This window comes from Mobula birostris, chromosome 6 (genome assembly GCF_030028105.1).
Source record: "Mobula birostris isolate sMobBir1 chromosome 6, sMobBir1.hap1, whole genome shotgun sequence".
Lineage (NCBI taxonomy): Eukaryota > Metazoa > Chordata > Chondrichthyes > Myliobatiformes > Myliobatidae > Mobula > Mobula birostris.
In genome coordinates this window covers 131,690,419-131,706,597 of record NC_092375.1, presented here as the reverse complement: position 1 = coordinate 131,706,597, position 16,179 = coordinate 131,690,419, and the positions used below count along the sequence as shown (strand labels likewise).

At 43.0% G+C, this 16,179-nt stretch overlaps 1 protein-coding gene across 3 annotated transcripts in view; it reads right to left on the bottom strand.

The window, feature by feature from the left end:
* The window catches only part of usp40 (ubiquitin specific peptidase 40), a 131,806-nt gene that overhangs the window by 23,268 nt on the left and 92,359 nt on the right, over nt 1–16,179 (bottom strand). For all 3 annotated transcript variants that reach the window (XM_072261331.1, XM_072261332.1, XM_072261333.1), the window contains 2 exons: nt 15,752–15,881; nt 2,965–3,059 (listed from right to left, as the gene is read on the bottom strand). In XM_072261331.1, coding sequence (XP_072117432.1) covers nt 2,965–3,059; nt 15,752–15,881 — 225 coding nt within the window. The remainder of the gene's footprint in view (nt 1–2,964; nt 3,060–15,751; nt 15,882–16,179) is intronic.

Here is a 16,179-nt window from a genome sequence, read left to right as displayed (position 1 = left end):
CACTTTCATTCCTGACTGCAACCCAATCACGGTTCTTGGCTGTGGTTTTTATGGATACAACAATTTCAACTGCTCTTTTAGTGTGCTTCAGTTAACTGCTGTTTTTGCATGCTTCCTTGTAAGATTTCACAAACTAAACAATCTCTCTGTGCATCTTTAAGCCCATCACTGAATTGACATTGCTCAGATAATCTCTTCAATTCAAAAGTCTTCCTTTTGATTCCACTTATGAAATCTAAAGAGCTCGGCAATCAACAATGGCCTTGGTTCTAAATGTTCCTGCATTACTTTCCTGAATTCAGCAAGGCTCATTTTGGTGGCTTGGTTGGAGTATTAAACTTCTAAGCAAACTGTAAGCCTTTCCACCTATTACACTTAGTAACACTGGCACTGGCTTTTCATTGGCTATTTCATTTACACCCTATCCTCGTTATATGTGAGGGATACGTTCCTCGAAGTTGACGCATAATGTGAACAATTATTTAAATGGAGAAAATAGGGATGCATTCCAGAGGCTTTCCTAAATATGTTTTATCTGTAATTTATTCACATTTTCATACCAATACCACACAAAAGCAGTACTACAAGGTAATATTCAATGTAATAAATCATAGAAAGTTAACATCCTAGGGTGTACAGTACTCACCAACAGTGGCAGGTGTGTTTGCTCCGGGAGATGAGTGGTTGTTGTGGTGTCGGGCAGCTTTACATGGATAAGGTGGATGGTTGGGGTCGTCAGGATCATATCAAGCACAGCAAAGGGTGAAGGAAGACTCACAGAACTCTTAGAACTGCCAGCAGCAGAAGATTACAGATTTGAATAAAGTGGTGAGGGTTGTTTGCTTGGCAGCATTTTGTTTTTCAGCATGAATTTGCTTGTAGGGAAGAAGGGTTGACGGCAGGGAACGACTGAAAGGCTGACTCCATTCTAAACTTGGGTCCATGTCCATCGCCATTTGTGCCAAGTGTTCCGACTTCCACCATTCCCTCACCGTAGGTAAACTTCCAGGATTTTCAAAATCATCTGTTGCTTGCAGCATCTGAGAGATAGTTCGCGTTAAAAAAATACATACGCCTTGAATGTGGATCACACCTTGGTCGAGTGGTTGAATCAGCGATGTTGTGTTACGTGGCAGGAAACGCACTGTTATGTTAGGATGAATGCTGTCCAATTGTTTAGGATGGGCTGGCACATTGTCAAGCAACAAAAGAACTTTGAACGCAAGATTCTGTTCCCGGCAGTAGCGCGCCAGAGCTGTGTTACCTTCAGCTGATGCCGCGCTGTTTATAATTTCCAACTTTTTTTCAAGTGTTAAAGTGGTTCTCTGCCACTCGGCTGATGGCTCAATACATGACATCGGACGCTTAGGAGGCATAGTGAAATATTTCAAGCACAAAATCACTGCACCGTAGGTAAAACCAACAGAAGTTTAAGATCGCGCATCCACACCTAGCCAAAACCAATGCGAGAGTGGCGGGAGAGAGATTGTGAGGCGCGTGCACCTGACTTGTATTGGCAGGAAAACGATGCTTCTCATCCCAACAGTGAGACTGTGAGGTGTGCGCACATGACCTGTATTGGTGGGAAAGCAGTGCTCCTCGCATAACTGTGAGTTTTGGACGCATATAACGAGATGTTGGTAGAAATACGTTCCTCGCATAACTGTGAATCTGCATAATCTGAAGACGCATATAACGAGGATAGGGTGTACTTCAAGATATTGCTCAATTTGTTCAGTAAACAACATCCAGTTATCTGTTGTGCAATCTAATGCATCTATCATTCCAATGCAGCAGGCCATTTCTGCCTTTTATTTATTATCACCCAGCACTCACTGTTTATGAACCCATTAATTTTGTCTGTTTCTCAAACAATTTGCTGCACTTCCAAAGAAAAAATAACTATGTTGCACTTTTTTTTTTAAACTCAAACATGTCTCTCTCCTTGCAAAGAAAGAATGTGCTGCACTTCAACATGTAGGTAGTCATCTCGGATTGTTTTAAAACTTACTCATCGCCACTATTATTTTTGTAACTCCAAAAATTAATCAAAAGAAAAACACGGATGCCCAGAGATAACATGTATACTTTGATTTTACTTTGGTGAGGCACACACATGATGTGGTGGCATAATGCATTATGCCATTCATGTACTTTTACATATAACCCATAACAAATTATTTAAACAAAGAATACTTAATCAATTTACAATATTACTGAAATATTAAATACACAACAGAAATTATAATCGATTCTCAATTATTCAGTGGCCATCCCAATTGTTCACAGATTAACTGCATCAGGAATAAGCCAGTGCTTGCAAAGTAAAAGAGTGTTTGAAGGTTCCTTGAGTTTTGATACAATTAAACATTTCAACCTTATTGAACTAGATTTGGAAATTTTATATTTTCCTAATTATCCAGATTACACATGTAATCTCGAGAATTTAGTGAAGGAACTAATTTGAAATTATTTTGAAAGATTCCACTTCAAGGCTTATTAATTAGGTAGAATATGGAAGGCAGTAAAACTAATCATAGTGATGACATCAAAAATTAGCAATAATAAAAATAAAAATAATGAGATTTCTGCAGTAAATTCTGTAGAAAATTTGCAGTAAATTCATAAGAGGTGAAAATGTTGAGGCTGAGAATGTCGGTCAATAAATGCATGAACCTAGATGTTCTTTTCTGAAGATGTCTGCATACTTAGACCTCACTGGAGGGAGACCTCATCCTTCACCCTAGCAGTTCTCACAGTACAGTCCTCACCTATGTTGACTGACATGTATAGCACAAGATAACATCCTTATTCATGAGCACTACGAATATCAGAAAAGATGGCAAGATGGAACAAATGAACATAACAGTATTTTAAGAAACAATAAAGTAAATATAGCATCTATGATACTTTTCTTTTAATTTTACTGTATTGCTGTAGGTAAACTGCAGTGAATTCATTTACCTGAGTTTTTAAATCCTCGAGACTAGCATCACCAGATATCTCAATATTGCCCACAAATTCCAAGTCAGTGTCCATATTCTGCTGCAGCGAAAAGTCTGCAAAGGAAGAAAGTCAGATGAATCAATGATAGTAACTTTCAGTGCATCAAATGCTGTTGTGCTGGAAAATACCCAAAGCATTGTATAAGAAGGAGAACATAACAGTCAAGATTGCATTTGAAGCATTGTGAGCAGTTCCGGGCCCTTTATCTATGAAATGATGTGCTAACAATGGAGAAGGTACACGAGAATGATCTTGGGAATAAAAGGGTTAACTTATGAGAAGCATTTGATAGCTTTGGGCCTGTACTGGCTGGAGTTTGGAAGAATAATGGGGATTTCATTGAAACCTATCCAATACTGAAAGGCCGAGATAAAGTGGATGTGGAGAGAATATTTCCAACAGTGGGAGAGTCCAGGACCAGAGGACATAGTTCAGAACAGAAGGACGATCCTTAAGAACAGCAGTTAGGAGGAAATTTGTCCAAAGGATGAGGAACCTGTGGAATTCATTGCCGCAGATGACTATGAAGTCCAAGTCATTGGGTATGTTTAAATCAGAGGTTGATTGGATCTTGCTTAGTTAGGGCATCAAAGGTTATGGGGAGAATGTAGGAAAAATGGAGTAGAGAGGGATAATAAATCAGCCACGATGGAATGGCAGAGCAGATTCCATGGGCTGAGTGGCCTAATTCTGCTCCTGTGTCTTATGGTCTCATGTAAAACTCAAATCGCAGTCAAACAATCCAAAGAAGTGTCAGTGGAATCTATTATTGAACACCTTGACATTACTTCAAAAATTTTTTAAATGATATTAAGTTCTTATTAAGTAGAATAAACTTGATTTGGTTAATTTTCTGCAAGGTTTGAGATAAGTAAGCACAGCTGGTGATTTTAAGGTTTCAAGTCCTGGAGAAGTACAATCTGTTTTTACTTTACACAAATCAAACAATGCTTATGTAAGAATGAATGTTATTGCATCTGTAGCTCAGTATTCTGGATGGATGCAGGGTGTCTAGTTGTCAAAGCATTATCACTGTGCTTATCTTGCCTTTCAAACTGATTTCTGGAGGGTACCGTCACCAAACAGACTTGTTCCTAGTTTCTTGCAACAAAAAAGCAAAAGAAAATAACAATTTCTGAATGTGCATCGATATGTTTGTATTGTTAGGAAAAATCTGATTTCACCCATTGCAATTTTTGTTTGCCAGTCTTGTGATTCCTCAGTAACTCCAATTACCGGAATTATGATGAAACTCTTTTCCATGAAGACAACTCATGCTGCAACTGTTCAATTACTGAATAACCAAAAAGTATCAAGGAATTAGGAAAGCACATGGGCTGTTATGGTTCAATCACAAACAAGAGAAAATCTGCAGATGCCTTAAATCCAAGCAACACATACTAAATGCTGGTGGAACTCAGCAGGCCAGGCAGCATCTATGGAAAAAAGTACAGTCAATGTTCTGGGCCGAGACCTGATGAAGATTCTCGACTCGAAACATCGACTTGTAACTCTTTTCCATAGATGCCGCCTGGACAGTTATGGCTTATTGCTTGGGAAATTATATACAAAAAAAAGAGGCTATGCTTCAAATATATAGACCACTGGTGAGACCACAACGGTATTACTGTGCACAGTATTGTTCTCTTTATTTAAGGAAGGGTAGTAATGATACTTGATCTGCTATTAGGGAATGAGACAGGGGAGGTGATAGAAGTTTGTGTAGGTAAACACTTTGCACCTAGTGATCACAATGCCGTTAATTTCAAATCTGGTCTGGTGCAGTTTGAGATTCCAAATTAGAGAAAGGCCAATTTTGAAGGTATCAGAAAGGATCTGGCAAGTGTGGATTGGGACAGGCTGTTTTCTGGCAAAGGTGTACTTTGTAAGTGAGAGGCCTTCAAAAGTGAATTTTTGAGAGTACAAAGCTTGCATGTGCCTGTCATAATAAAAGGCAAAGATAACCAGTGTGGGGAACCTTAGTTTTCAGGAGATATTCAAGCCCTGGTTAAGAATTAAAAAAAGGTAGTGTATTGTAGCTATAGGCAGGTAGGAACAAATGAGATGCTTATGGAGTAAAAGAAATGCATGAGGACACTTAACAAAGAAATTGGGAGGGCTAAAAGAAGGCATGAGATAGCCTTAGCAGACAAGATAAAGGAGGATTCTGCAGAAATGTTAAGAGCAAAAGGATTGCAAGGGACAAAATTGGTCCTCTGGAAGATCAGAATGGTAATCCATGTGTGGAGGCAAAACAGATGGGGGAGATCCTAAATGCATTTTTTTGCATCTGTATTTACTCAGGAGATGGACAGAGTCTATAGAAGTAAGGCAAAATGGCATCAACTTCACGGATTCTATACAGATTACAGAGGAGGTGTTTGCCAAATGAGGCAAATTAGGATGGGTAAATCCCCAGGATCAGACCTCACAGGAGGCAAGTGCAGAAATTTCAGGGCCCAAGCAGAGATATCTAAATTATCCTTAGCAACAGGTGAAGTGCTGGAGGATTGCTAATGATGTTTCGCTGCTTAAGAAAGACTATAAAAACAAATCAGGAAATTATAGGCCAGTGACACTAACACCAGTAGTGGGAAAGTTATCGGAAGGTATTCTAAGGGACCAGATATATGAATATTTGGATAGACATGGACTGATTAAGGATAGTCAGCGTGGCTTCGTGTGTCGTAGGTTGTGTCTAACCAATCTTATAGATTTTTTCAAAGAAGTTATCAGTAAAGTTAATGAAGGCAAAACAATGGATGTTGTTTACATGGACTTTAGTAAGGCATTTGACAAGTTCCTGCATGGGAGGTTGGTCAAGAAGGATCAGTCACTTGGCATTCAAGATGTGGTAGTAAATTGGATGAGCATTGGCTTTGTGGGAGAATCCAGAGAGTGGTAGTAGATGGTTGCCTCTCTGACTAGAGGGCTGTGCCTAGTGGTGTGCCACATTGATCAGTGCTGGGTCATTTGTTGTTTGTCATCAAAGTTCACATAGCCTTTGCCATACTTTATTGATCCCCAGGGAAATTAGTTAAAGGATGATTCTGGGAATAAAGAAGTTAACATATGAGGAGCGTTTGGCAGCTTTGGGCCTGCACTCACTGGAATTTAGAAGAATGTGGGGGGGGGGGAATCTCACTGAAACCTACTGAATGTTGAAAGGACTAAATAAGGTGGATGTGGAGAAGATGTTTCCTACGGTGGGGGTATCTAGAACTAGAGGGCACAGCCTCAAAATGGAGGGGAAACCCTTTAGAACAGAGGTAAGGAGGAATTTTTTTAGCCAAAGAGTAGCGATTCTGTAAAATGCTCTGCTACAGACTGCAGGAGGCCAAGTCCGTACACATATTTAAGGCGGAAGTTGATCGTTTCCTGATTGGTCAGGGCATCAAAGGATATGACAAAAAGGCAGGTGTATGGGGTTGAGTGGGATCGGGGATCAGCCACGATGGAATGGCGGAGCAGACTTGATGGGCTGAATGGCCTGATTCTGCTCCCTTGTCTTATGGTCTCATTCATATCAATGATATGGATGATAATGTGGTTAATTGGATCAGCAAATTTGCAGATAACACCAAGATTGCAGGTGTAGTGGAGAGCGAAGGCAATCATGGCTTGCAAAGGGATCTGGACCAGCTGAAAAAATGGGCTACAAAATGGCAAATAGAATTTAATACAGACAAGTGTAAGTATTGCACCTCAGGAGGACCAACCAAGATTGGTCTTACACAGTGAACGGTACGGCACTTAGGAGTGTGATAGGACAAAGGGATTCGGGAATACAGGTCCATAATTCGTTGACCGTGGCATCACAGGTTGATAGGGTTGTAAAGAAAGCATTTGACATATCGGCCTTTATAAATCAAAGTACTGAGTACAGAAGATCGGATGTTATGTTGAAATTGTACAAGATGTTGGTGAGGCCTAATTTGGAGTATTGTGTGCAGTTTTGTTCGCCAACAAACAGGAGAGATGTAAATAAGGCTGAAAGAGCGCAGAGAAAATTTACAAGGATGTTGCCAGGACTGGAAGACCTGAAATATAAGGAAAGATTGATTTCCACACAAGGCTGCTTAACAAGTTATGAGCCTATGGCATTACAGGAAAAATTCTAGCATGGATAAAGAAGTAGCTGATTGGCAGGAGGGAAAGAATAGGAATAAAAGGGAGTTGGTTGGCTGCCGGTGACTAGTGGTGTTCCACAGAGATTTGTGTTGGGAACTATTCTTTTTGCGTTATATGACAATGATTTGGATGATGGAACTGACGGCTTTGCTGTAAAGGTGGTGGACAATATGAAGATAGGTGGAGGGGTGGGTAGTTTTGAGGAAGTAAAGAGACTACAGGTGGACAGATTAGGAGAATGGGCACAGAAATGACAGATGGCATACAGTGTCAGGAAGTGTATGGTCATGCACTTTGGTAGAAGAAATGAAAGGGTTGACTATTTTCTAAATGGAGAGAAAATACATAAAACTGAGGTGCAAAGGGACCAGGGAGCCCTTGTGCAGGATTCTCTAAAGGTTAATTTGCAGGTTGAATCTGTGGTGAGGAAGGAACATGTAATGCCAGAATTCATTTTCAAGGAGAGTAGAATATGAAAGCAAGGATGTAATGTTGAGACTTCATAAAGCACTGGTGAGGCCTCACTTGGAATATTATGAGCAGTTTTGGGCCACTTGTCTTAGAAAGGGTGTGTTGAAACTGGAGACGGTTCAAAGAAGTTTCACGAAAATGATTCCAGGATTGAATGGCTTGTCATATGAAGAGTGTTTGATGGCTTTGGGACTATATCCGCTGGAATTCAGAAGAATGAGGGGTGATGTCATTGAAACCTATCAAATGATGAAAAGCCCTGATAAAGTGGATGTGGAAAGGATGTTTCCTATGGTGGGAGTGTCTAAGACCAGGGTACACAGCCTCAGAATAGAAGGGCGCCCTTTTAGAACAGAGATGAGGAACTTCTTTAGCCAGAGAGTGGTGAATGTGTGGAAGAGTATGGTATGTCAACAAATACACTCAAAAACTTCTATAGATGTACTGTGGAGAGCAATCTGACAGGCTGCATCACTGTCTGCTATGGGGGGTGGCTACTGCACAGGACCGAAAGAAGCTGCAGGGGATTGTAAACTTAGTCGGCTCCATCTTGGGTACGAGCCTACAAAGTACCCAGGACATCTTCAAGGAGCGGTATCTCAGAAAGGCAGCATCCATTATGAAGGACCTCCAGCACTCAGGGCATGCCCTTTTCTCACTGTTGCCATTGGGTAGGAGGTACAGAAGCCTGAAGGCACACACTCAGCAATCAGGAACAGCTTCTTCCCCTCTGCCATCCAATTCCTAAACAGACGTTGAACCCTTGGACACTACCTCACTTTTTTTAATATATAGTAATTGTCTCTGCACAACTTCTTTTAATCTATTCAATGTATGGGGACAAGGTCCAGCACCTGGCCGCGTGGTGTGTCGACAACAACCTGGCCCTTAACACCCAGAAGACCAAGGAGATCATTGTGGACTTCAGGCATGCTAGGAGCCACACTCACATCCTCATCTACATCAACGGAGCTGGAGTGGAGTGGGTATCAAGCTTCAAATTCCATGGTGTCCAGATTTCTGAGGATCTCACCTGGTCCCTGAACTCCTCCATCCTGATCAAAAAGGCGCAACAGCGCCTTTATTTCCTGCGGAGCATCAAGAAAGCTCACCTCTGTCCCAGGATACTGACAGACTTTTACCGCTGTACCATTGAGAGCATACTGTCCAACTGCATCTCAGTGTGGTATGGCAATTGTCCTGTATCGGACCACAAAGCACTCCAGCGTGTGATGAAAACTGCCCAGCGGATTATTGGCACCAAATTGCCCACCATTGAGTATGTCTACCATAAACGCTGCCTGGGCAGGGGGAAAAGCATTATCAAGGATGCATCTCACCCTAATCATAGACTTTTTACTCTCCTCCCATCCGGTAGGTGCTATAGGAGCCTCCGCTCCTGCACCAGCAGGCACAGGAAAAGCTTCTTCCCTGAGGCTGTGACCCTGCTGAACCTCACATCACAGCGCTAAGCAGTATTGCACCCATATTGTACTGTCTCAGTACTTTTATATTTGTGTGCTGTAGCACTTACTTTTTATTTGCAGTTATTTTGTAAATAACGCTATTCATTGCATTTCTGGTCAGATGCTAACTGCATTTCATTGGCTTTGTATCTGCACAATGACAATAAAGTTGAATCTAATCTAATCCATATACTGTAATTAATGGTTATTTATTTTTAATTATTATTTTATTTTGGTTTTTTTTCTTCTATATTATGTATTGCTGCTGCTAAGTTAACAAAATTCCTGTCACATACCGGTGATAATAAACCTGATTCTGATTCTGAATTTTTTGCCGCAGGCAGCTATGGAGGCCATCTTTATGTATATTTAAGGCAGAGGTTGATAGATTCTTGATTGGTCAGGACAAGAGGAATACAGGGAGAAGGCAGGAGATTGAAGCTGAAAGGAAAATTGGATCAGCCATGATGAAATGGCAGAGCAGACTCAATGGTTCAAATGGTCTAATTCTGCTCCTATATCTTATGGTCTTACGGGTTAGAACTTTATTCCTTGGAACGCAGAAGACTGAGAAGAGATTTGATAGAGGTATACAAAATTATGAGGCATATAGATAGGGTAAAAGCAAGCAGGCTTTTTCCACTGAGGTTGGGTGGGATTCCAACTAGAGGTCATTGGTTAAGGGTGAAAGGTGAAAAGTTTAAGGGGAACATGAGGGGAAACTGCTTCAGTTCGAGGGTGGTGAGAGTGTGAAATGAACTGTCAGTGCAAGTGGTGGATTGGGAACTCAGTTTCAATGTTTAAGAAAAGTTTGGATAGGTACATGGTGATAGGGGTCTGTTGATCTATGGTCCCGAGGTAATAGATAGATTAAATGGCGCAGCATGAACTAGGTGGGCCAAAGGGCCTGTTTCTGCATTGTGCTTTTCTATGACTTTACTAGAGATTAATATCTGGAATGGGTAGGTTGTCTTATGAGCAAATACTGGGGAGGAATGGCTTATATTTGATGACATTTAGAAAACTGAGAAGAGATTTGACCGAAACATACCTTAAGTTGCAGATATGGAAAGGGTGTTTTCTTTTATGGGAGGCTCTCAAACTAGAGGTCACTGTCTGTAAGGAAAGGGTTATCATTTAAGTTCCTTGGAACCTCCTCCAGAGGATGATGGATCAGAGTTTTCCAATATTTTGAGGAAAGGGTAGATGAGTTCTTGATAAGGACATGAAAGGTTACCATTGTTAATGAGATTGCGGAAGGGAGTCAACAGTTAGGTCAGCAATCTTACTAGAGCTGGCTCAAGAGGCCTACTCTCTTTCCCAATTCATATGGTAGCAAATATGTTTTATGTTGTAAACAGCACGATGATCTGGTTAGGTTTAATTTTGTACATTGAAAGCAGCCAGTGAGTGAGTGGGCCAGTGACGGAGTGGAACTTTGAGGCTTTGACTCGAGAGATTCTGGCAGTTGGTCTGTGCAATCAAGATTTGAATAGATCAGCAGAAAGCCATTGATTAGACAATCAAGATTTGAATAGCTCAGACTCAGCAGAAAGCAGCTGATTGGGCAGTCGAGGTCAGCTGACCAAACATTTTGAAAAGTTCAAACTGATAAATAGAGGGATAGCTCAAGCGAAGCGGCCTGTGGAAAGCGGCCAGTTAGTGAGTGGGCCAGTGAAGGAGTGGAACTTTGAGGCTTTGATGAGAAGAGGCGGAGGACAAGCTTGCTCGCAGACAATGTCTCCTGAGATGGTGATATGCCTCTCATGTGAGATATGGCAGTCTTGGGGGAATGACCCTCTCCCGCAGAGTCACATCTGCCAGAAGTGCATACGGATGGGCAATCTGGAAGACCGTGTAAGGAATCTGGAGCAGCAGCTGGATGACCTTCGACTCATAAGGGAGAATGAGGCAGTCATAGATGAGAGCTACAGGGAGGTAGTCACACCTAGGCTATCGGAAGCAGGTCGTTGGGTGACCGTCAGAGGAGGGAAAGTGAAGGTAGTGCAGAGCACCCCTGTAGCCATTCCCCTGAATAATAAGTTTACCGTCCTGGATACTGTTGGCGGGGACGACCGACCAGCTGTGAGCCACGGTGGCAGGGCCTCCGGCACTGAGTCTGATCCGGTGATGCAGAATGGTGGGACGGAGAAGAGGAGAGCTGTCGTCATTGGAGACTCTATAGCCAGGGGAGCAGACAGGAGATTTTGTGGACATGAGAAGGACACCCGCATGGTTTGTTGCCTCCCGGGTGCCAGGGTCCGGGATGTCTCTGACCGGGTGCACGACATCCTGGTACGAGAGGGAAAGCAACCAGAAGTCGTGATACACGTTGGTACCAACGACATAGGCAGGAAGAGGGATGAGGTCCTGAATTGTGAGTTTCGGGAACTGGGCAGAAGGCTGAAGAACAGGACCTCAAGGGTGGCGTTCTCAGGACTGCTGCCAGTGCTACGTGACAGTGATTGTAAGAATTGGAGGAGATGGCAGTTGAACATGTGGCTGAGTTGGTGCAGGGAGCAGGGTTTTAGATTCTTGGACCATTGGGATCTCTTCTGGGGAAGGTGGGACCTGTACAGATTGGATGGGTTGCACCTGAACTCGAGGGGGAGCAATATCCTTGCAGGTAGGTTTGCTAGCATGGTTCGGGAGGGTTTAAACTAATTTGCAAGGGGGGTGGGATCCAGAGCGATAGAGCAGTGAAAGAAGTACATGGAGTAAAGCTGGATCTAACGTATAGAGAGGCTTTGAGGAAAGAGAAACAGAATAAACGGTGTAAAGGTTTTAAGGTAGAAGGGCTGAAGTGTGTGTACCTCAATGCAAGAAGCATCAGGAACAAAGGTGACGAACTGAGAGTTTGGATACATACATGGAATTATGATGTAGTGGCCATTACAGAGACTTGGTTGGCAGGAGGGCAGGAATGGATTCTCAATATTCCTGGATTTCAGTGCTTTAAGAGGGATGGGGAGGGGGGGAGGAGGGGGGGAGGGGGGGAGGAGGGGGGGAGGGGGGAAGAAGGGGAGGAGGGGGGAAGAAGGGGAGGAGGGGGGAAGAAGGGGAGGAGGGGGGAAGAAGGGGAGGAGGGGGGAAGAAGGGGAGGAGGGGGGAAGAAGGGGAGGAGGGGGGAAGAAGGGGAGGAGGGGGAAGAAGGGGAGGAGGGGGAAAAGGGGAGGAGGGGGAAAAGGGGAGGAGGGGGAAAAAGGGGAGGAGGGGGAAAAAGGGGAGGAGGGGGAAAAAGGGGAGGAGGGGGAAAAAGGGGAGGAGGGGGAAAAAGGGGAGGAGGGGGAAAAAGGGGAGGAGGGGGAAAAAGGGGAGGAGGGGGAAAAAGGGGAGGAGGGGTGGCATTACTGGTCAGGGATACTATTACAGCTACAGAAAGGGTGGGTAATGTAGCAGGATCCTCTTTTGAGTCAGTATGGGTGGAAGTCAGGAACAGGAAGGGAGCAATTACTTTATTGGGAGTATTCTATACGCCCCCTGGTAGCAGCAGAGATACCGAGGAGCAGATTGGGAGGCAGATTTTGGAAAGGTGCAAAAATAACAGGGTTATTATCATGGGTGACTTTAACTTTCCTAATATTGATTGGCACCTGATTAGTTCCAATGGTTTAGATGGGGCAGAGTTTGTTAAGTGTGTCCAGGACGGATTCCTGTCACAGTATGTTTACTAGGTAACAAACCGGGTCAGGTCACAGATCTCTCAGTGGGTGAGCATCTGGGGGACTGTGACCACCGCTCCCTGGCCTTTAGCATTATCATGGAAAAGGATAGAATCAGAGAGGACAGGAAAATTTTTAACTGGGGAAGGGCAAATTATGAGGCTATAAGGCTAGAACTTGTGGGTGTGAATTGGGATGATGTTTTTGCAGGGAAAAGTACTATGGACATGTGGTCGATGTTTAGAGATCTCTCGCAGGATGTTAGGGATAAATTTGTCCCGGTGAGGAAGATAAAGAATGGTAGGGTGAAGGAACCATGAGTGACAAGTGAGGTGGAAAATCTAGTCAGGTGGAAGAAGGCAGCATACATGAGGCTTTGGAAGCAAGGATCAGATGGGTCTATTGAGGAATATAGGGAAGCAAGAAAGGAGCTTAAGAAGGGGCTGAGGAAAGCAAGAAGGGGGCATGAGAAGGCCTTGGCAAGTAGGGTAAAGGAAAACCCCAAGGCATTCTTCAATTATGTGAAGAACAAAAAAAGGATGACAGGAGTGAAGGTAGGACCAATTAGAGATAAAGGTGGGAAGATATGCCTGGAGGCTGTGGAAGTGAGCGAGGTCCTCAATAAATACTTCTCTTTGGTTTTCATCAATGAGAGGGAACTTGATGATGGTGAGAACAATATGAGTGAGGTTGATGTTCTGGAGCATGTTGATATTAAAGGAGAGAAGGTGTTGGAGTTGTTAAAATACATTAGGACAGATAAGTCCCCGGGGCCTGACGGAATATTCCCCAGGCTGCTCCACAAGGCGAGGGAAGAGATTGCTGAGCCTCTAGCTAGGATCTTTAGGTCCTCGTTGTTCACAGGAATGGTACCGGAGGATTGGAGGGAGGAGAATGTTGTCCCCTTGTTCAAAAAAGGCAGTAGGGATAGTCCGGGTAATTATAGACCAGTGAGCCTTACGTCTGTGGTGGGAAAGCTGTTGGAAAAGATTCTTAGAGATAGGATCTATGGACATTTAGAGAATCATGGTCTGATCAGGGACAGCAGGCATGGCTTTCTGAAGGGCAGATCATGTCTAACAAGCCTGATAGAGTTCTTTGAGGTGGTGACCAGGCATATAGATGAGGGTAGTGCAGTGGATGTGATCTATATGGATTTTAGTAAGGCATTTGACTCTATATGGATTTTAGTAAGGCATTTGACAAGGTTCCACACGGTAGGCTTATTCAGAAAGTCAGAAGGCATGGGATCCAGGGAAGTTCGGCCAGGTGGATTCAGAATTGGCTTGCCTGCAGAAGGCAGAGAGGGTCATGGTGGAGGGAGTACATTCAGATTGGAGAATTGTGACTAGTGGTGTCCCACAAGGATCTGTTCTGGGACCTCTACTTTTCGTGATTTTTATTAACGACCTGGATGTGGGGGTAGAAGGGTTGGTTGGCAAGTTTGCAAACGACACAAAGGTTGGTGGTGTTGTGGATAGTGTAGAGAATTGTCGAAGATTGCAGAGAGACATTGATAGGATGCAGAGGTGGGCTGAGAAGTGGCAGATGGAGTTCAACCCGGAGAAGTGTGAGGTGGTACACTTTGGAAGGACAAACTCCAAGGCAGAGTACAAAGTAAATGGCAGGATACTTGGTAGCGTGGAGGAGCAGAGGGATCTGGGGGTACATGTCCACAGATCCCTGAAAGTTGCCTCACAGGTGGATAGGGTAGTTAAGAAAGCTTATGGGGTGTTAGCTTTCATAAGTCGAGGGAGCTACGGCTTTACTTTTTGGAGAGAAGGAGGATGAGAGGAGACATGATAGATGTGTACAAGATAATAACAGGAATAGATAGAGTGGATAGCCAGCGCCTCTTCCCCAGGGCACCACTGCTCAATACAAGAGGACATGGCTTTAATGTAAGGGATGGGAAGTTCAAGGGGTATATTAGAGGAAGGTTTTTTACTCAGAGAGTGGTTGGTGCGTGGAATGCACTGCCTGAGTCAGTGGTGGAGGCAGATACACTAGTGAAGTTTAAGAAACTACTAGACAGGTATATGGAGGAATTTAAGGTGGGGGTTATATGGGAGGCAGGGTCTGAGGGTCGGCACAACATTGTGGGCCGAAGGGCCTGTACTGTGCTGTACTATTCTATGTTCTATGTTCTATGAAAGGCTGTCCAGTTATACAGCAAGTCTCATCTCAGTGCTTCAGCTCTTTGCATGGCCCCTTTTGGTAAGACAAATAAGTTCTAAATGTCTTTTGGACTGTTTTTGCATCATTTATGAAAAAAAGTAGCTTAAGGCTGGGACTAGATTAACAATGAAATAAATGCCATATTAAACTAACACTTGCCATTGATAATGGAGCCATGAAGAGATGTCTGTAACAATACACTGTGGAGGGGGACAGGCAGCTCTCAGCATCTAATTACACTCGGGATTCAAAGAAAGAATCTTCACCACAAAGATCGGGAGCTTTTCCTTAGGCTCTCATTTAATTATAGATGTTTAAAAGCAGTAGGTTTAGAGTTAGCCATTCATTCCTTCCACATCTCTGCTTAGACAGAGCACTTGTAAGGAAACTCAGAAAAAGGTAGAAACCATATAAAAATAAAACTGAAATGAACAATTTCATCCCTATATCATAGATCACAAGCATGCCATTATACCTCCTCAGAATAATTCAACAATTTTTTTGAATAATCATTTCAAGTGGAGTTTCAAGTTCAAGTCACCTGCATCTAATCTTAACGGTGCACCAGGGGGCATTGCACCATCCACGAATCAAACACTTTTCATTCTCAAATAGCTCCTATAAAACAGAAGCTGTGGGAGAGGAAAAAGGGATGATTTTCTCTTAAAAATTAAATTCAAAGGAAAACCCAATCCTGTAATACCTATAATATTTGAATGCCCGTAATTTTTCTGAAAGAATCCAGAAATACCAGTTACATCAAGATAGTGCAGAACCCCAGGGCATCCTAATCTGCACCCATTACTAAACTCACTCTCCTCAGTTTAGTTGACCTACCTCTTGCAGTGGACAAGATACTTAAAGAACAAAGCCTGTCTTCAATGCTTTTTTGCTTCTCTTGAATGTACCCCGAGTTTACTGAGTTCAGTGTAGATTGGTAGAACCATACAGGTAACATCAGAAATCCCTGCAAGAAATATGGCAAAGAGAAAGAATTTTATCTTTTATTTGACACAGAGGGTGAAACGGACCCATTCCCTGAAACATGACGGGGTTTTCTTGAAAAACTAAAATATCTTCTTTCACTGACGATACTGGTCCATTTTTAACATGATGTCAACACAAAAACGTGCTGTGATTGTCGAAGAGAAGGCTACATGGAAATTTCATAGAAGGACATATTTATGGAGGAATAAACATGCAATCACAAACCACAATCTGTGCAGGCCATCAAGTATGCATCTATTCTAATCCCAATTTCCAGC